Source organism: Hyla sarda, chromosome 9 (assembly GCF_029499605.1).
Source record: "Hyla sarda isolate aHylSar1 chromosome 9, aHylSar1.hap1, whole genome shotgun sequence".
Taxonomy (NCBI): Eukaryota; Metazoa; Chordata; class Amphibia; order Anura; family Hylidae; genus Hyla; species Hyla sarda.
Genome location: NC_079197.1, coordinates 23,439,041 through 23,461,021, shown reverse-complemented (window position 1 = coordinate 23,461,021; position 21,981 = coordinate 23,439,041). Strand labels below are relative to the sequence as shown.

Here is a 21,981-nt window from a genome sequence, read left to right as displayed (position 1 = left end):
AAAATATTTTTTTTTTACACTTTTTGGGGGTAAAATAGGGAAAATGGGCCAATTTACGTTTTTCTTGGGGGAGGTTTTTTTTTAAATTTTTTACTTAATTTTTTAACTTTTATTTTTACACTCTTATAGTCCCCATAGGGGACTATTTATAGCAACCATTCGATTGCTAATCCTGTTCAGTGCTATGTATAGGACACAGCACTGATCAGCATTATCGGTCATCTTCTGCTCTGGACTGCGGGAAGGCAGATCAGAACAGAAGACTCCTGGAAGACAGCGGAGCCAGGTGAGGGGACCTCCATCTGCCGTGCAGGATGATCGGATCGCCGCCGCGGCAGCGCTGCGGGCGATCCGATCATCCTGTTAAGTGATCGATGCTGCAGATGCCGTGATCTGTATTGATCACGGCATCTGAGGGGTTAATGGCGGACATCCGCGGGATCGCGGGTGTCCGCCATTACCAGCGTGTCCCTGGCTGCGATCCACAGCCGGGACCTGCCGCGCATGATGCCTGCATAGCTCCGATGCCCGCGGTTATGCTCAGGACGTAAATGTACGTCCTGGTGCGTTAAGTACCACATCACCAGGACGTACATTTATGTCCTGCGTCGTTAAGGGGTTAAGCACAGGCAGGAACAAAGTCCAGGAAGTGAGGGCGGGACTAGCACTCCTCTGTGCTCACTCCTGTCCTGTCAGACTTCTGTCTGAAAACTTAGAGAAGAGAGGGTTACAGAGCAGCCTGCAGTGATTGGACGAAGAGACCCAGCACAGCAATCTTAGGGAGGAAGTGAATGCAAGGTGAGTGAGGGCGGGCTCGGTGCTTTCTGAGCAGATGTCAAAATGAGTGAGCAGCAGAACAGAGGGATTTGGGAGCTAAATACAGAAGCTAGACACACATAAGAGACATGTAAAGCATCTGCATGACCTAGTGAGTAACATTCTGTATAGAAGTATTTTTTTTCTATGATAGAACAGGTACGCTTTAATTACACTTAAAAGTAAAATTCAGACTAAAATGATTTTCCTCCATTCTGAGCACTTTTATTAATGCAGCTGGGTAAGAAACAAGGAAACAAACACACGAAGATTTTAAATTCATTGACTAGTACCTTACTGGGTTCTTGTCATTAAAAATTTTTTTTTTTTTCACATATTGCAGGGAAATGTCAAACGTTTTGATCAGTCGGGGTCTCTGTGTCGAGAAACTGATCATTGGAACGAATGGGGCGAAGCACACTATTAGGTGCTTCACAACGATCTCCATAGACCAGTGGTCTCCAAACTGTGGACCTCCAGATGTTGCAAACTACAACTCCCAGCATGCCCGGACAGCCGACGGCTGTCCGGGCATGCTGGGAGTTGTAGTTTTACAACATCTAAAAGGTCCACGGTTTGGATACCACTGCCATGGATGGAAATTGCTTCAAGCTGGGGAGAGAAGCGCATAGCCGCATGCTTCTCCCCATTCGTTTTATTCAGCACTATGACGTGATAAGTTTTTTTTTCTTAAAATGACAGGGACACTTTAAAGTGATGGGCAACACTAATATTAATGTAGACTTGTGATGAATATTTGAAGGGACCGCACACTTCTTCAATGGTTTGTACGTTTGTCATTGTTTCCCAACCAGGGTGCCTCCAGCTGTCACAAAACTACAACTCCCACCATGCCAGGACAGCCGTTGGCTGTCCGGGCATGCTGGGAGTTGTAGTTTTGAAACAGCTGGAGGCACAGTGGTTGTCCAACTACACTGCTAAAAAAAAATAATAATAAAGGGAACACTTAAACAGCACAATGTAACTCCAAGTCAATGACACTTCAGTGAAATCACACTGTCCACTCAGGAAGCAACACTGATTGACAATCAACTTCACATGCTGTTGTGCAAATGGAACAGACAACAGGTGGAAATTATTGGCAATTAGCAAGACACCCCCAATAAAGGAGTGGTTCTGCAGGTGGTGACCACAGACCACTTCTCAGTTCCTATGCTTCGTGGCTGATGTTTTGGTTACTTTTGAATGCTGGCGGTGCTTTCACTCTAGTGGTAGCATGAGACGGGGTCTACAACCCACACAAGTGGCTCAGGTAGTGCAGCTCATCCAGGATGGCACATCAATGCGAGCTGTGGCAAGAAGGTTTGCTGTGTCTGTCAGCGTAGTGTCCAGAACATGGAGGCGCTACCAGGAGACAGGCCAGTACATCAGGAGACGTGGAGGAGGGCAACAACCCAGTAGAATGACCGCTACCTCTGCCTTTGTGCAAGGAGGAGCACTGCCAGAGCCCTGCAAAGTGACCTCCAGCAGGCCACAAATGTGCATATGTGTCCACTCAAATGGTCAGAAACCGCCTCCATGAGGGTGATCCGAGGTTTGGCATTTGCCAGAGAACACCAATATTGGCAAATTCACCACTGGTGCCCTGTGCTCTTCACAGATGAAAGCAGGTTCACACTGAGCACGTGACAGAGTCTGGAGACGCCGTGGGGAACGTTCTGCTGCCTACAACATCCTCCAGCATGACCGGTTTGGCAGTGGGTCAGTAATGGTGTGGGGTTGCATTTCTTTGGGGGCTGCACAACCCTCCAAGTGCTTGCAAGAGGTAGCCTGACTGCAATTAGGTACAGAGATGAGATCCTTAGACCCTGTGGCCCTGGGTTCCTCCTAATGCAAGACCTCATGGGGCTGGAGTGTGCCAGCAGTTTCTGCAAGAGGAAGGCATTGATGCTATGGACTGGCCCGACCATTCCCCAGACCTGAATCCGATTGAGCACATCTGGGACATCATATCTCGCTCCATTCACCAATGCCACATTGCACCACAGACTTTCCAGGAGTTGGCGGATGCTTTAGTCCAGGTCTGGGAGGACATCCCTCAGGAGACCATCCGCCACCTCATCAGGAGCATGCCCAGGCGTTGTAGGGAGGTCATACGGGCACGTGGAGGCCACACACACTACTGAGCCTCATTGTGACTTGTTTTAAGGACATTACATAAAGTTGGATCAGCCTGTAGTGTGGTTTTCCATTTTGATTTTGAGTGTGACTCCATATCCAGACCTCCATGGGTTGATAAATTTGATTTCCATTGATAATTTTTGTGTGATTTTGTTGTCAGCACATTCAACTATGTAAAGACGAAAGTATTTCCTACGATTAGTTCATCCAGATCTAGGATGTGTTATCTAAGTGTTCCCGTTATTTTTTTGAGCAGTGTACATGATATTGACCAAAGAAGTTGAGTGCATGTGCTCAGCGTCACGTCCAGAGGTTGTCTTTGGGAAAAAGACGTAAGAATGCTGTCAGCCAAAGACTGTCCAGGCATGCTGGGAGTTGTACTTTTGAAACAGCTGGAGGCAGTCAGATTGGGAAACACAGTCATAAGTCATGATGCAGTCATTCTATACACTGTGTTCCTCTTAACCATGTGCTACATGAAAGAGTAAAAAAAAAAAAAAAGTTGATCTAAAAAAAACAACAACACATTCCTCCCCCCAATATGGCTGCCTTTACAGCGCCAACAGTTGCCATCCAGCTTTCCAAGACACCTGAATGGCCAACATGAACAGGATAAGAAAAACACGGCCACTATCTCCCTTAAACAGCGCCACATCTGTCTGTAGGTCATTTCCGGTATTGCAGATCTGCTTCATTGAAGTAAATAGGGCTGGGCAGCAATACTAGACACAACCTGTGGACAGGTGAATCGTTCTTTTGGAAGACAGTCATGTTTTTCTAAGCACTAATATGGGAGAGGGGGATGCAGCATTGTATAACTGGACAGGATAGCCATTCAGGTGTTTAGGAAAGCTGGATGACAAACACTTAGGGAGCTTTAATAGCAGACACATTCTAATACACACCCTGGTCACTTGCACCACCCTATCCTGGTTAGACGGTTGCCATTTTATGGGCAAACCTTGCTGTATTCTCTTGATACTTGTGAAGTTGGCCTCCACTGCTGCGGATGGGTGATGGGCACCCCATACAGTCCTCATTTCTGTTAGCAGAGTCCCAGCGTACTGATAAAGCAGCATGCTAACAAGATCTGACTTTTTGGCAAAGCAGAACAGTGGAGAGGTCTCATTTGAAGGAACAGCGCCATCTGTGGTGGACGCTATCTCATGGCGATGGAATAAACATGGTAGATTTCCTCTGGAAAATTCTCCTGCCTCTCCTGGGCCAGCACAGCCAGGCCGGCCTGTCTGATGAGACAACGTACCAGGTCCATGTCCCTGCAGACGCTGCTGTCCACCTCATCCATGATGGTTCCTTCCTGGGTCATGTTGTCCTTGATGACGATCAGGCCATTCGGTCTCAAGCCGGCTTTACATCTCTTAAGGAAATCCACTAAGTGACTGTCGGTCAAATGTCCTGCCATAAGAGAGAGGGACATACTAAGAATGGAATAATGGGAGGCAGACTAGTCCCTAGGGATGTGCCTCATGACAACCACAGAAATACTGTGGTTGTTAGGGAGTTGTACCCTAGCAACCAGACCATTCAGGTAACACTATGCCACATTGTGCTGGGGTATTCCGGCCAAAGACATCTCATCCCCTATCCAAAGGATAGAAGATAAGATGTCTGATGGCAAGGGTCCCAGGGGCGGGCCCCCCGCGATCGCCTTGCAGTACCCGCATTCTGTGCGGGGTGCTGCTCCAGTCTCGGAAACCTCTGTGTTTCCGGGTATGGAGAAGTGACGCCACGCCACGTCCCCTCCATTTATGGTGTCCCCTCCCATAGACATAAATGGAGGGGGCGTGGCGTCATGAGGGGACCCCCTGCGATCAGACATCTTATCCCCTATCCTTTGGATAGAGGATAAGATGTCTTTGGCTTTAATACCCCTTAAAGGTGTATTCCGGCGCTAAGACATCTTATCCCCTATCCAAAGGATAGGGGATAAGATGCCTGATCGCGGGGGTCCCGCCAATGGGGACCCCCGTGATCTTCCACGCCGCACCCTGTTAGAATCAGTCCCCGGAGCGTGCCATAGGCTTGCATTGAGGGGGCAGAGCGTGACGTCACACGGGGACGGAACATAGTGACGTCACGTTCTGCCCCCTCAATGCAAGCCTATGGCACACTCCGGGGACTGATTCTAACGGGGTGCGGCGTGGAAGATCACGGGGGTCCGCGGCGGCGGGACTCCCGTGATCAGGCATCTTATCCCCTATCCTTTGGATAGGGGATAAGATGTCTTAGCGCCGGATTACACCTTTGAGGACACAGTCAATTTATATTTTAACGTTTTTGGTTTTTCCTCCTCGCCTTCTAAGAGCCATAAGTTGTTTTTTTGCACAATCAACTGCATTTTTGTAATGACCCCTTTCATTTTACCATAAAATGTTTGGCGTAACAAAAAGTTATTTTTATTTGTAGCGGGAAATTGTAAAGAAAACAGCAATTTTGCAAATGTATTTTTATTTATTTTTTACTTTGTACACTTTACGGTAAAAATGACGTTCTCTTTATTCTGTGGGTCAATACGACTAAATTGATACTCATGTATACACGCTTTTCTATTGTACTTTTTTTTTTTGCGTATATGTGACGTTATGGTCACATCTTTTCTGCGATGTGATCAGAAATTGTCCATTTTGAACTTAGGTGTTATTTTTCTTTTCTTTTTTTTTTAAACATTTACACCATTCATTGTATGGAATCGTTAACATTATATTTTAATAGTTAAGACATTTCTGCATGCGGTGATACTATATATATATATAGATATATATATATATATATATATATCTTTTTTTTTTTTGATTTTTACATTTTTTTATTTGTAAAATGGGAAAAAAGAGCAATTTTACAAATTTTTTTTTTGGGGACAGCTTATTCACTTTTAAAAAATTTGTATTCATTTTTTTTTCTATTGATTGCTGTTACTCATTAGTGCTATGCATTGGCATATCAGTGATCAATGATATCTGCGATCTGACTGTATTGTCTTACAGAAGGCAGGCCATACAAATGGATTGCAGCAGAACGAAGAGGTAAGGAGACCTCGGGCCGCCATTTTGACTCCTTAGACCCAGCAATCGCACTGCGGGTGGTTAGATGAGTGTCACAAAGCCCCCCTAATGCTTTAAATGCCATTATCAGTATTGATCACATAAAGCGTTATACATGGACCTCAGTGTTATTGTTGCTGTTTGCCATTAGCGCTGTTACCAGCAGCCATCTTGGCTCGATCACGGTGTCGGTAGACGGGGTGATCGCAAAACCCAACAACGTACATGTAGGTCGCTGTGCACTAAGCACCAGGGTCCAGCGACGTACATGTACAATGCGTGTCTTCTAGGAGTTAAAGGGATTGTCCAACTTCTGGCTCTGTGGCAGCACAGCCCAATAGCTTTCCCCGTTTTAAAGGGGCATGCCGTAGCCAATGGACGCACAATGGCGTTTTGTTTTCCCCAACATTGTGTGGCCATTGGCCATCTCCCTCGAGTGTGGTTTCACCCACATGTGGCAGTCGCAACATGGTGCCCCGTTGATCCCTCCTATAAAATCAGGGGGAAAAGCTATGAGGCTGAGCTGGCACGGAACCAGAAGTGGAGGGCCAGGGAGAAGGGTAAGTATATAACTTTCTTAGAGCCTGGAACAACCTTAAGGGCAGATCTCATGCTCTCTTATTTCAGCAGTGACCTCACCTATCACCCACTGGATCCAGATGACATCATATCGATTGGGCTCGGGAACGAATTCTTGTAAGCCGCAGCAATAGTAGTCGCCGATCCTCTTGGCGTCCTCCCCCAGGTAACTCTTTGCTTTGCTTAGAAACTTGTCTGTGACGTCGACCATGTCTACGTTTTTGAAGATCGGCAGCAGGAGGCGTTTAGTGATCCGACCAATACCGGCTCCACAATCTAAAGCGCATGAGGTGCCAGTTTTGTTGGGGCCGTCCTGTAAAACAGAAGGTAATCCTAAAATTAGAACAGTGATTTCTAACCAGTGTGCCTCCAGCTGTTGCAAAACCACAACTCCCAGCATGCCAGGACAGCCAACGGCTGTCCGGGCATGCTGGGAGTTGTAGTTTTGCAACAGCTGGGGGCACACTGGTTGGGAAACACTGGATCAGAGGAACACGTTATGTGGAGAAGACTTAGGAGGGCAAATTACTTATTAACGGGGTATTCCAGAAACGGGGTATTCAACTGGCTCCAGAAAGTTAAACAGATTTGTAAATTACTTCTATTAAAAAATCTTAATCCTTTCAGTACTTATGAGATGCTGAAGTTAAGTTGTTCTTTTCTGTCTAAGTGCTCTATGATGACACCTGTCTCGGGAACCGCCCAGTTTAGAAGCAAATCCCCATAGCAAACCTCTTCTACTCTGTACAGTTCCCGAGACAAGCAGAGATGTCAGCAGAGAGCACTGTTGCCAGACAGAAAACCACTCAACTTCAGCAGCTCATAATTATTGAAAGGATTGAGATTTTTTAATAGAAGTAATTTACAAATCTGTTTAACTTTCTGGAGCCAGTTGATATATGAAAAAAAAAGTTTTTTCCTGGAATACCCCTTTAACTCCTTAAGGACCCAGCCAATTTTCACTGTCGGACATGGCCATTTTTTGCACATCTGACCACTGTCACTTTAAGCATTAATAACTCTGGGATGCTTTTACCTTTCATTCTGATTCCGAGAATGTTTTTTCTTGACATATTCTACTTTATGTTAGTGGTAAAATGTTGTCGATACTTGCATCATTTCTGAAAAATTCCAAAATTTGATGAAAAAATTGAAAATTTTGCATTTTTTTTACTTTGAAGCTCTCAGCTTATAAGGAAAATGAATATTCCAAATAAATTATATATTGATTCACATATAAAATGTGTATACTTTATGTTTCCATCATAAAGTTGACATGTTTTTACTTTTGGAAGACACCAGAGGGCTTCAAAGTATAGCAGCAATTTCCAATTTTCACAAAATTTTCAAAATCTAAATTTTTCAGGGACCAGTTCTGTTTTGAAGTGGATTTGAAGGGCCTTCTTATTAGAAATACCCCACAAATGACCCCATTATAAAAACTGCACCCCTCAAAGTATTCAAAATGACATTCAAAAGGTTTGTTAACCCTTTAGGTGTTTCACAGGAATAGCAGCAAATTGAAGGAGAAAATTCTAAATCTTCATTTTTTACACTTGCATGTTCTTGTAGACCCAGTTATCGAATTTTTACAAGGGGTAAAAGGAGAGAAATCTTTCTAAAAAGGGAAGGAGCGACAGTGGGATTTTGGAGAGTGAGTTTTTCTGAAATGGTTTTTGGGGGGCATGTCACATTTCGGAAGCCCCTATGGTGCCAGAACAGTAAAAAAAAAAAAACCCACATGGCATACTATTTTGGAAACTACACCCCTCAAGGCACATAACAAGGGGTCCAGTGAGCCTTAACACCCCACAGGTGTTTGACGACTTTTCGTTAAATTTGGATGTGAAAATTATATATTTTTTTTTCACTAAAATGCTAGTTTTCCCTCAAATTAAAAATTTTTACAAGGGGTAATAGGACAAATGCCCCCCAAAATTTGAAACCCCATCTCTTCTGAGTATGGAAATACCCCATGTGTGGACGTCAAGTGCTCTGCTGACGAACTACAATGCTCAGAAGAGAAGGAGCACCATTGAGCTTTTGGGAAAAAAATAGTTTGGAATGGATGTCAGGGGCCATGTGCGTTTACAAAGCCTCCCGTGGTGCCAGAACAGTGGACCCCCCCCACATGTGACCCTATTTTGGAAACTACACCCCTCAAAGAATTTAATAAGGGGTGCAGTGAGTATTTACACCCCACTGGCATTTGACAGATCTTTGGAACAGTGGGCTGTGCAAATTAAAAATTACATTTTTCATTTTCACGGACCACTGTTCCAAAAATCTGCCAGACCCCTGTGGGGCGTAAATGCTCACTGTACCCCTTATTACATAACGTGAGGGGTGTCGTTTCCAAAATGGGGTCACATGTGGGTATTTTTTTGCGTTTATGCCAGAACCGCTGAAAGATCGGCCACCCCTGTGCAAATCACCAATTTAGACCTCAAATGTACATAGTGAGCTCTCACTCCTGAGCCTTGTTGTGCACCCACAGAGCATTTTACGCCCACATATGGGGTATTTCCGTACTCAGGAGAAATTGCGTAACAAGTTTTGGGGGTCTTTTTTTCCTTTTAACGCTTGTGAAAATAAAAAGTATGGGGTAACACCAGCATGTTAGTGTAATTTTTTTTTATTTTTTTACACTAACAAGCTGGTGTAGCCCCTAACTTTTCCTTTTCATAAGGGGTAAAAGGAGAAAAAGCCCCCCAAAATTTGTAGTGCAATTTCTCCCGAGTACGGAGATACCCCATATGTGGCCTTAAACTGTTTCCTTAAAATACGACAGGGCTCCGAAGTGAGACAGCTCCATCCGCATTTGAGGACTAAATTAGGGATTGCATAAGGGTGGACATAGGGGTATTCTACGCCAGTGATTCCCAAACAGGGTGCCTCCAGCTGTTGCTAAATTCCCAGCATGCCTGGACAGTCAGTGGCTGTCCGGAAATGCTGGGAGTTGTTGTTTTGCAACAGCTGGAGGCTCCGTTTTGGAAACACTGCCATACAATACGTTTTACCCTTTATTATGCGTTAGTGTAGTGTAGTGTTTTTAGGGTACATTCACACTGGCGTGTTACGGTGAGTTTCCCGCTAGGAGTTTGCACTGCGGTGAAAAATTTGCCGCAGCCCAAACTTGAAGCAGGAAACTTGCTGTAAGCCTGCCCGTGTGAATGTACCCTGTACGTTCACATGGGAGAGCAAACCTCCAGCTGTTTCAAAACTACAACTCCCAGCATGTACTGACAGACCGTGCATGCTGGGAGTTTTACTTTTGCAACAGCTGGAGATACACTGGTTGGAAAACCTTCAGTTAGGTTCTGTTACCTAACTCAGTATTTTCCAACCAGTCTGCCTCCAGCTGTTGCAAAACTACAACTCCCAGCATGTACTAATCACCGAAGGGCATGCTGGGAGATGTAGTTATGCAATAGCTGGAGGTACGCAACTATAACTCCCAGCATGCCGAGACAGCTGTTTGGACATGCTGGGATTTGCAGTTTTGCAACATCTGGAGGGCTACAGTTTTAGAGAACACTGCAAGGTGATCTCCAAACTGTGGTCCTCCAGCTGTTGCAAAACTACAAATTCCAGCATGCCCTGACAGCAAACAGTTGTTTGGGCATGCTAGGAGTTGTAGTTTTGCAAGATCTGGAGGGCTACAGTTTAGGGACCACTATATAGTGGTCTCAAACTGTAGCCCTCCAGCTGTTGCAAAACTACAACTCCCAGCATGCCCAAACAGCTGTCTGGGCATGCTGGGAGTTGTAGTTTTGCAACATCTGGAGGGCTACAGTTAGAGACCACTGTATAATGGTCTCAAACTGTACCCTCCAGATGTTGCTAGGCAACTCACCGGCTTCCGTCAGATCCAGCCGCACGTCATCACCGCCCGCCGATCTCCGTCGCCCGCCCGGATCGGTAAGTGGATCTTCGGCGCCGGTCCCCGTCGTGCCCCACCTATTGTGGGTGGGCAGGATGGGAAAACGAAAGTTAACCCCCCCCGCTCTGCTATTGGTTGCGTCTAGACCACCAATAGCAGGGATAGGAGGGGTGGCACCCCTGCCACCTCACTCCTATCCCTTCAGGGGGATCCTGGGTGTCTTAGACACCCGCGATCCCTCTTATATTCCGGGTCACTATAGACCCGTAATGACCCGGAATCGCGCAAATCGCAAGTGTGAATTCACTTGCGATTTGCCGCGATCGCCGTCATGGGGGGGGGTCTAATGACCCCCCTGGGCGTTTGCACGGGATGCCTGCTGAATGATTTCAGCAGGCATCCCGGTCTGATCCCCGCCCCGTACGCGTACTTCAAGGGTCCTTAAGGGGTTAATTTTTTTTTTTATTATTCCCACAGGTATTACTGTTCATTAATATGCATGCATAGCACTGATCAGTAAAATCGGAGATCTACTTGTATAGCCTGCCTGAAGGCAGACAAGGCAAGGAAGTCCCTGAAGCATCATGGAGCAGGTAAAGAGAGCTCCGGTCGCCATCTTAACTCATCGGACCCCTGCAATCGTGCTGCGGGTGGTCCAATGAGCCTCACAAATCCAGCAACTTCTTTTGATGCCATGATCACTATTAATTAAAGGGTTAATGGCTAGCATCAGTGTAATCGCTAATCTCCGCCATTAGTGACAAGGTGCCAACCCACCGTGCATGAAGCGAGCGCAGAGTCATAGGCACAAAATATAGGCAGTTTACTTAGAAGTTGCAAGCAAATCACATTTGGACATCACTTGCATTGATGTATTTAGCTGTGTTTCCCAACCAGGGTGCCTCCAGCTGTTGCAAAACTACAACTCCCAGCAACCCTGACTGCTGAATTCCGAGGGCGGTCAACGCCGTACTGCTTGGACATTTCAAGTCCCTATAGCCGGCAGTGCATTTTGCTCAGTATTCCGCAGAAAGAATGAAAATTCCTTAGTGTGCACTAAGAGCAGCAGAATCCCATTGACCACAAAAGGATAAAATCTGTATACTGCATGGGCCCTATTGCAGCTTCTACAGCGTGTGTGTGTGTGTATATATATATATATATATATATATATATATATATATATACACACACACACAGTGGTCCCTCAACATACGATGGTAATCCGTTCCAAACGGACCATCGTTTGTTGAAACCATCGCATGTTGAGGGATCGTAAAGTATAGGACAGTGGTCTACAACCTGCGGACCTCCAGATGTTGCAAAACTACAACACCCGGCATGCTGGATGTTGCAGTTTTGCAACATCTGGTGGTCCGCAGGTTGTAGACCACTGTTAGAGGAAGTTGTACTCGCCTGTCCCCGCCGCTCCGACCGTCACCGCTCGTCACCGCTGCCCAGGATGTCGCCACGTCCCCGAGGTGTCCCCGATGCTCCGGCAAGGCCTCTGCTTCCCCGGCATCCGCGCTCTCCGTCGCTGCCATCACGTCGCTACGCACGCCGCTCCTATTGGATGACGGGACGGCGTGCGTGATGACGACGATGGAGAGCGCCGACGATGCAGAGGATCCCAAAGAGGACGCGCTGGAGCCCCGAGGACAGGTAAGTGATCGTCAGCGGACCACACGGGGCACCGTAAACGGCTATCCGGTGGCAGCTGAAGCAGTCTGAGCTGCCGGATAGCCGTTTATGCGATGGCCCCGACATACAAAAGCATTGTATGTTGATGCTGCCTTAAACATGCGATGGCCTCTGGGAGGGGCCATCGTAGGTCGAGGGGTCACTATATATATATATATATATATATATATATATATATATATATATATATATATATATATATACACACACACACACACACACACACACACACACATCACTGCTATATAAATCCCCTATAAACGAAATAAACTCCCTAGCAGGCTAGTACATTCCTCTCCATCCCCACAGCTGATAAAACAATTAAAAGCTATGAAACGTAATCCCCCCGGAGTCCTCATGGCGCTCATCTCTGCCAGCGCCTGTCACAGCTCATCCGGATTTCCCAGCTCCACATCCAGCTGACTTATCGGCTCTAAATATAGCCCGGGCATGACAAGAATCATCAGGATCTCCAGGGATACTCACTCGCAGGAATCTCTGCAGGAACTTTTTGGAGCCATTAATATCAATACTGGATATATGACCGTATCCTCCCAGCATCCCATCCACCGTGGGGGGGACGTCTTTCCAGTATGTCTTGGCTTTACAGTAAAACTGGGACTCATCTTCTACCGGGTCAGTTGACATGATGGAAATGACTAAAAAAACAAAAAATAAGATAAATATATCTACACATATACACACACATTGTATTTACATTTTCAAGTATTTCTTTAATTAGGATATATTTATTTAAGGGAGAATATAAAATTATGAACATGGAAAAAAATAAGAAATATATAAATCTAAAAACATTAATAAAAAATTTGGTTAAATAAACCTGTTTTAAAGGAAAACTGTCAGCTTTCTCCCCGCACTAACCAGTGGTACTCGCTGGTAGTGCATGGGACGCTGATCAGTTTGATCCTTGCCGTGCCCGGATCCGCCACGCCGTTCGCCCTTAATCTTCTATTTTCGCTATATGCAAATGAGGTGCTAACTTGCCCCGGCCGGGCTAACTGGCACTCTGACGTCAGTGCCACAGCGCCGCCCAACTCATCAATATTCCTCCCTCTGCCTCTCCTTCTTCTCCCCACTCTGTAATGAAGAGAGAGGGGAGGAATATTGATGAGCTGGGCGGTGCTGTGGCACTGACGTCAGAGTGCCAGTTAGCCAATCCGGTGCAAGTTAGCACCTCATTTGCATATAGCGAAAATAGAAGATTAAGGCTGAACGGCGCAGCGGATCAGGGCACAGTAAGGATCAAACTGATCAGCGTCCCCTGCACTACCAGCCAGTACCGCTGGTTAGTGAGGGGAGAGAGAGCTGACAGTTTTCCTTTAAAGCAATGCGTACTAAATGATTTTTTTTAAATTATATATATATCTATATATATATATATATATATATATATCTATATATATATATATATATATATATATATATATATATATATATAGATCAACTGGCTCCAAAAAGTTAAACAGATTTGTATAATACTTCTATTAAAAAAATCTTAATCCTTTCAGTACTTATGAGCTGCTGAAGTTGAGTTGTTCTTTTCTGTCTTGGTGCTCTCTGATGACACCTCACCTGTCTCGGGAACTGTCCAGAGAAGAAGCAAATCCACATAGCAAACCTCTTCTACTTTGTGCAGTTCCCGAGACAAGCAGAGATGTCAGAAGAGCACTGTTGCCAGACAGAAAAGAACAACTCAACTTCAGCAGTTGATAATTATTGGAAGGATTTTTTCATAGAAGCAATTTACAAATTTACAAAAACAAAAGGAAAAATAGCCAGAACAACAACCTAATACACAGGTGCCCGCTGCTGTGGCAAATACAAAATGTACAAAAAAGAAAGTTGCAACAGCACTCTTGGTCAAAAAATGGAGGCTCTCAGCGCACTTTTTGATCGAAATGTGTCCCCCCCATCCACCACGGGGAGGTGGCCTCATATCGGATGGGACCCTAACATGATAACTCACCTCTGCTGTGCATATAGCCTCTGACTGTGTGACATGTTGGATCAACCATTGACTAAACCACCTCCAGTCTGAGAGGGGTGGGGTGCACGGCTAAAGAGGGTGACTGGAGGTGGTTTAGTCAATGGTTGATCCAACATGTCACACAGTCAGAGGCTATATGCACAGCAGAGGTGAGTTATCATGTTAGGGTCCCATCCGATATGAGGCCACCTCCCCGTGGTGGATGGGGGACACATTTTGATCAAAAAGTGCGCTGAGAGCCTCCATTTTTTGACCAAGAGTGCTGTTGCAACTTTCTTTTTTGTACATTTTTTAATTTACAAATCTGTTTAACTTTCTGGAGCCAGTCGATATAAAAAAAAATAAAATAAAAAAAAAAAGGGTTTTTTCCCCTGGAATACCCCTTTAAATCAATTAAATGCATTAAAACCGGAGGAAACAAACAACACATTTAAAAACAAAAGTTAAAAAATATAAACATAAAAATTAAGACTGTTCACATGCTGCGCTTTTTGTTGTAAATGTCTAAAACCATACTTTTGGTAACTACAGCAAAAACTAATAAAATAAAATAAATAAATAAAATTACCGATACACAACTGCAACATGTGACGGCAGCCATGATCCTACATCAAATTTAAACCGGATTCAAAATTAATATACATATAAATAATTGCTCTCCTGCCACCCTAGGTGACCCTCAGTCATTCGGCTACTGCTGCACCTTTAAATACTGAATAATAGGGGCAGCGGCTGTGATCTGCGGCAGGGCACGGTCTGTGTCTATTCCTTACCGCTGTCTGTGTAGTTTTCCGCACCAAACTTTATCACGGATTAGAGTTCCCTGCGCGGAGACTTGTATGCCTGCAATTCAGGGAATTAACTGTGACAGCTTCTTATGGAGGACATCGGCTTTGTCAGGGAACAGCACCTCTATTTTTAAGATTTGCCAGTTTAACCCATTCGCTACCGACATAAAAGAAGAAAAAAAAAATAAGTGCACGACACATGGGGGTCTGAATGAGCCGTGACCTTATTGGGGGTAGGCGGACCCCAAGGCCCCATCTGTTCAAACACCCAATGGTCTAGAAAGCTCACTAAAAATAGTCACCGCCTGGCAGTGCAGTATTCGCACATACGTGTCCAAGAATAACAGCGGGGGCCTGCCGAAAAAACAACCACTCTGGACAGAACATAAAGTGTACAGTCATCCTATGGAAGAAATCCTATTGTGTTGTATTGGGCTCCTCTTAGGTTGGGTATAAGGTCCCCTCTGTTTCCCCAGATATTATTAGTGCCCTATACATAGTGAATGCAGCGGGATGGAACACTATCACTGGAAACGCGTCAATGAGATGATGGAATGTTCCAATAATAACCTAAGGGGTGGGGAGGAATTTCTAGCTATAGATCCAGCTGCTTTTTGGAGCCCTGTAAAAGGCCAAGTGTGATCTATGAGAAGAGCCCATGATGTTCCCCCAAACCAGTAGACCTCAGACTGGTCATGGCCATACCTTCTCTAAAGGCTAGCAGTTGGACAACCACCGTGCCTCCAGCTGTTTCAAAACTACAACTCCCAGCAAGACAACCTCTGGATGTGACGCTGAGCATGTGCACTCAACTTCTTTGGTCAATATCATGTAGTTGGACAACCACCGTGCCTCCAGCTGTTTCAAAACTACAACTCCCAGCATGACAACCTCTGGATGTGACGCTGAGGATGTGCACTCAACTTCTTTGGTCAATATCATGTAGTTGGACAACCACCGTGCCTCCAGCTGTTTCAAAACTACAACTCCCAGCAAGACAACCTCTGGATGTGACGCTGAGGATGTGCACTCAACTTCTTTGGTCAATATCATGTAGTTGGACAACCACCGTGCCTCCAGCTGTTTCAAAACTACAACTCCCAGCAAGACAACCTCTGGATGTGATGCTGAGGATGTGCACTCAACTTCTTTGGTCAATATCATGTAGTTGGACAACCACCGTGCCTCCAGCTGTTTCAAAACTACAACTCCAAGCATGCTGGGAGTTGTAGTTTTGCAACAGCTGGAGGCACCCTGTTAGAAAAACACTGGGCTAGCTAGTCTTCTTGCTCCATCTCCTACTATTTGAGACTGGGTAATGCCCCCAGAAAGTGGCAAGGAAACTATGGGGCTCCTGATTGTGATCCTATATGGACAAAATTCTCTGTGTCTCCACTACAGGCGGCACTTCCCACCATGAGCTTTCTGTCTACCCAACCTTTTGGCGCTGATCAGGTGGATCTTGGCCACAACTAGGAAGCTTTGGAGCAGACTTCCTATGGAGGTGAATAGAGGACCAAATGGGCCATAGGGGTTGTCCAAGTGGGAAATGTCCTTAGTTTAGTCTAGTGATCTCCAGCCTCCGGGGTCATGGCCATACCTTCTCTAAGGGTACGTTCAGACAAGGATTTTCCACGCGTATTTCGCTGCGGATCCACCGCTGAAGGACCTCTATATGCTGCCTTTACATGTGCCTGCTCAGAGCTGCAATACGCCGCTACGAGCAGACACACTGCGATGTGCGAGTCGCCGCGTGCATGCGCAAAATACTCACATATCGCGGCAGATCTCGGCCTAGCTCAATGAGCAGGGGGATCAGCCGCTATGTGTGCGAGTACACCGCGCATGCGCGGCGACTCGTACATCGCTTCAGTGTGTCTGCACGTAGCAGCGTATTGCCACTCCGAGCAGGCACATGTAAAGTTACCATACAGAAGTCCTTCAGCGGCGGATCCACAGCGTAAAATCCGCTGTAAATCCGCTCCTCTGAATGTACCCTAACGCTAGCTAGTCATAATGGGGGAGATTTATCAAAACCTGTCCAAAGGAAACCAATCAGATCGCTTCTTTCATTTTTAACAAGGCCTCTGCAAAATGAAAGAAGCGATCTGATTGGTTGCTATGGGCAACTGGGCAACTTTTCCTCTGGACAGGTTTTGATAAATCTCCCCCAGTGCATCTATCTCCTACTACTTAAAGGGGTACTCTGGTGGAAAACATTTTTATTTTTTTTTTAAATCAACAGGTGCCAGAAAGTTAAACAGATTTGTAAATGACTTCTATTAAAAAATCTTGACCCTTCCAGTACTTTTTAGCAGCTGTATGCTCCAGAGGAAATTCATTTCTTTTTGAATTTATTTGTTGTCTTGTCCACAGTGCTCTCTGCTGACACCTGATGCCTGTATCAGGAACTGTTCAGAGCAGGAGAAAATCTCCATAGCAAACCTATCCTGCTCTGGACAGTTCCTGACAGTACCTATTAGCTGCTGTATGCTCCACAGGAAGTTATTTTCTTTTTTAATTTCTTTTCTGTCTGACCACAGTGCTCTCTGCTGACACCTCTGTCTATGTCAGGAACTGTCCAGAGCAGAAGAGGTTTGCTATCCGGGGATTTGCTGTGACAGCAGAGAGCACTGCGGTCAGACAGAAAAGAAAGGTAAATAGAAAAGAACTTCCTGTGGAGCATATAGAAGCTGATAAGTACTGGAAGGATTAAGATTTTTAAATAGAAGTCATTTACAAATCTGTTTAACTTTCTGGCACCAGTTAAAATAGTTTTTCACCCTATTAGGCTGGGTCCACACTACGTTTTGTCCCATACGGGAGCGCATACGGCAGGGGCGAGCTAAAAGCTCGCGCTCCCGTATGTGACCGTATGCGCTCCCGTATGTCATTCATTTCAATGAGCCGACCGGAGTGAAACGTTCGGTCCGGTCGGCTCATTTTTGCGCCGTATGCGCTTTTACAACCGGACCTAAAACTGTGGTCAACCATGGTTTTAGGTCCGGTTGTAAAAGCGCATACGGCGCAAAAATGAGCCGACCGGACCGAACGTTTCACTCCGGTCGGCTCATTGAAATGAATGACATACGGGAGCGCATACGGTAACATACGGGAGCGCGAGCTTTTAGCTCCCCCCTGCCGTATGCGCTCCCGTATGGGACAAAACGTAGTGTGGACCCAGCCTAAGACTGGGTGATGCCCCCAGAATAGGGTCTACAAAGTGGCAAGGAACCTAATTAAGACTTGTGATCTCCAGCCTGTGGTTCTCCAGCTGTTGAGAAACTACGGCTCCACCACAAGCTGTAAGGGCATGCTGGGAGTTGTAGATTCTCAACAGCTGGAGACACACTGATGTAATCCAAGACCAAGTACCAACAAAGAGAAGGAGCTGTGAAGACGTGACAGACTTCTCTATTTCTCCTTTCCACACAGTAAACATATGAACTTATAAATCAGTGGTCTCCATACTGTGGACCTCCAGCTGTTGCAAAACTACAACGCCCAGCATGCCCGGACAGCCTTCGGCTGTCCGGGCATGCATGGCGTTGTGGTTTTGCAACAGCTGGAGGGAGTTGTGCAACAGCTTTGCAACAGCTGCTGGGAGTTGTAGTTTTGCAACAGCTGGAGTTCCACAGTTTGAAGACCACTGCTACAAATGAATGTACAGGAAGAGGAACTCCAGATAGATCAGCTTCCCCCTATCTGTATCCTTCTCACTATAGTGTCACTGAAGGTGAGCCCGGGCTACACAGTGACCCCAGTACTGCCCCCTCCCTGCCAGAGGGTAACACCTTTCTCCGTAGACTTAGGGTCACAGTCGCACATTAGATCAGAATTGTAACTAGTGACAGCTTTGGATTTCTGCCATGAGTTGTGTAGTGGTCACATTTGGTTACAAGATCACAGCTGTCACCACTATAAATAGATACAACGTAGCGACATGACGTACTGTGATCTTAAATCTACTGGCACATGTATTATCAGGGGTAGGTGGGGTAGTTGTGCCAGTACTGGGGTAACCAGGTCAGTTAACAAGTGATAGAGCTGGTATAACAAAAGGGATGATGTGGCAGAGTATTGGGGCAGGTATAACAAGAAAGCAGCTGTGGCAGTATTGGGGCAGGTATAATCAGGGGGCAGTATTGAGGCAGGCGTAATCAGGGGGCAGTATTGAGGCAGGCGTAATCAGGGGGCAGTATTGAGGCAGGCGTAATCAGGGGGCAGTATTGAGGCAGGCGTAATCAGGGGGCAGTATTGAGGCAGGCGTAATCAGGGGGCAGTATTGAGGCAGGCGTAATCAGGGGGCAGTATTGAGGCAGGCGTAATCAGGGGGCAGTATTGAGGCAGGCGTAATCAGGGGGCAGTATTGGGGCAGGCGTAATCAGGGGGCAGTATTGAGGCAGGCGTAATCAGGGGGCAGTATTGAGGCAGGCGTAATCAGGGGGCAGTATTGAGGCAGGCGTAATCAAGGGGCAGTATTGAGGCAGGTGTAATCAGGGGGCAGTATTGAGGCAGGTGTAATCAGGGGGCAGTATTGAGGCAGGTGTAATCAGGGGGCAGTATTGAGGCAGGCGTAATCAGGGGGCAGTATTGAGGCAGGCGTAATCAGGGGGCAGGAATAATCAGGGGACAGTATTGGGTAGTTATAACAAGGGGGCAGTATTGGGGCAGGTATCATCAGAGGCAGTATTGTTTTAGGTATAACCAGGGGGCTGTATTGGGGCAGGTCTTATAAGGGGACAGATGAGGCAGTATTGGGGCAGGTATAATCAGGGGCTAGTATTGGGGCAGGTGTAATCAGGGGGAAGTGTTGGGGCAGGTATAACAAAGGGGCAGCATTGGGGCACGTATATTCAGGGAGCAGTATTGGGGCAGGTATATTCAGGGGTAGTATTGGGGCAGATATCATCAGGGGGGAGTATTTGGGGCAGGTATCATCAGGGGGCAGTAATGGAGCAGGTATCATCAGGGGGCAGTATTGGGGCAGGTATCATCAGGGGGGCAGTATTGGGGCAGGTATCATCAGGGGGGCAGTATTGGGGCAGGTATCATCAGGGGGGCAGTATTGGGGCAGGTATCATCAGGGGGGCAGTATTGGGGCAGGTATCATCAGGGGGGCAGTATTGGGGCAGGTATCATCAGGGGGGCAGTATTGGGGCAGGTATCATCAGGGGGGCAATATTGGGGCAGGTATCATCAGGGGGGGCAGGTACCATCAGGGGGGGCAGTATTGGGGCAGGTACCATCAGGGGGGCAGTATTGGGGCAGGTACCATCAGGGGGGCAGTATTGGGGCAGGTACCATCAGGGGGGCAGTATTGGGGCAGGTACCATCAGGGGGGCAGTATTGGGGAAGGTACCATCAGGGGGGCAGTATTGGGGAAGGTATCATCAGGGGGGGGCAGTATTGGGGAAGGTATCATCAGGGGGGGCAGTATTGGGGAAGGTATCATCAGGGGGGGCAGTATTGGGGAAGGTATCATCAGGGGGGCAGTATTGGGGCAGGTATCATCAGGGGGGCAGTATTGGGGCAGGTACCATCAGGGGGGCAGTATTGGGGAAGGTACCATCAGGGGGGCAGTATTGGGGCAGGTACCATCAGGGGGGCAGTATTGGGGCAGGTACCATCAGGGGGGCAGTATTGGGGCAGGTACCATCAGGGGGGCAGTATTGGGGCAGGTACCATCAGGGGGGCAGTATTGGGGCAGGTACCATCAGGGGGGCAGTATTGGGGCAGGTACCATCAGGGGGGCAGTATTGGGGCAGGTACCATCAGGGGGGCAGTATTGGGGAAGGTATCATCAGGGGGGGCAGTATTGGGGAAGGTATCATCAGGGGGGCAGTATTGGGGCAGGTATCATCAGGGGGGCAGTATTGGGGCAGGTACCATCAGGGGGGCAGTATTGGGGCAGGTACCATCAGGGGGGCAGTATTGGGGCAGGTACCATCAGGGGGGCAGTATTGGGGCAGGTACCATCAGGGGGGCAGTATTGGGGCAGGTATCATCAGGGGGGCAGTATTGGGGCAGGTATCATCAGGGGGGCAGTATTGGGGCAGGTATCATCAGGGGGCAGTATTGGGGAAGGTATCATCAGGGGGGAAGTATTGGGGCAGGTATCATCAGGGGGGAAGTATTGGGGAAGGTATCATCAGGGGGGGCAGTATTGGGGAAGGTATCATCAGGGGGGGCAGTATTGGGGCAGGTATCATCAGGGGGGGCAGTATTGGGGCAGGTATCATCAGGGGGGCAGTATTGGGGCAGGTATCATCAGGGGGGCAGTATTGGGGCAGGTATCATCAGGGGGGAAGTATTGGGGCAGGTATCATCAGGGGGGCAGTATTGGGGAAGGTATCATCAGGGGGGGCAGTATTGGGGAAGGTATCATCAGGGGGGGCAGTATTGGGGAAGGTATCATCAGGGGGGCAGTATTGGGGCAGGTATCATCAGGGGGGAAGTATTGGGGCAGGTATCATCAGGGGGGGCAGTATTGGGGCAGGTATCATCAGGGGGGGCAGTATTGGGGCAGGTATCATCAGGGGGGTAGTATTGGGGAAGGTACTGCCTATGTTCCCTTATGACTGTGCTTATGCTGTAACTGTTTACACCTGGAAGTGACGTTGGGCTCAGTGTATAGACTCAGATGCGTCTTCTCTCTGTCTGTTTCCCTGTTCACACTATAACATTCCAGCACCGGCTCCACAGCACACACGGTAACGACACACAAGCCCCGGTACTCACTCACTTCCCACCCGGACACCTCGCCGCCGACTCCAGCCACCGCTCAGTGCTAGAGGGCGCATGTGGACAAGTCCAGCACTCTTCCGGCCTGACAGCGAACTGGCCAATCAAAAGCGCTCATAGCTTGACCGTCCAATCGGCGCTCAAATGTTCACACACAATCTACCCAATCAGCGATACGATCCTGCCTGATTGACAGCTCCGATACCCAATCGTATTACCGCCGGCAACTAAATGACAGAAAAATTAAATGCACCCAGC

The 21,981-nt window shown here is 47.1% G+C and overlaps 1 protein-coding gene across 3 annotated transcripts; it reads right to left on the bottom strand.

The window, feature by feature from the left end:
- Positions 1-1,002: 1,002 nt before the first annotated feature.
- On the bottom strand, positions 1,003-21,851 carry NTMT1 (N-terminal Xaa-Pro-Lys N-methyltransferase 1). Of its 3 annotated transcripts, XM_056539791.1 has the most exons (5): positions 21,721-21,796; positions 14,965-15,136; positions 12,670-12,842; positions 6,660-6,912; positions 1,003-4,374 (listed from the first exon to the last, which is right to left on the bottom strand). In XM_056539791.1, the coding sequence occupies exons 3-5, from the start codon at positions 12,829-12,831 to the stop codon at positions 4,118-4,120; spliced, it is 672 nt and encodes a 223-aa protein (XP_056395766.1). In that variant the 5' UTR covers positions 12,832-12,842; positions 14,965-15,136; positions 21,721-21,796; the 3' UTR covers positions 1,003-4,117. The 3 variants fall into 3 exon arrangements, with proteins under 3 accessions (XP_056395766.1, XP_056395764.1, XP_056395763.1); XM_056539789.1 differs by lacking the exon at positions 14,965-15,136 and having other exon boundaries at positions 21,721-21,851; XM_056539788.1 differs by lacking the exon at positions 14,965-15,136 and having other exon boundaries at positions 21,725-21,800.
- Positions 21,852-21,981: the final 130 nt, after the last annotated feature.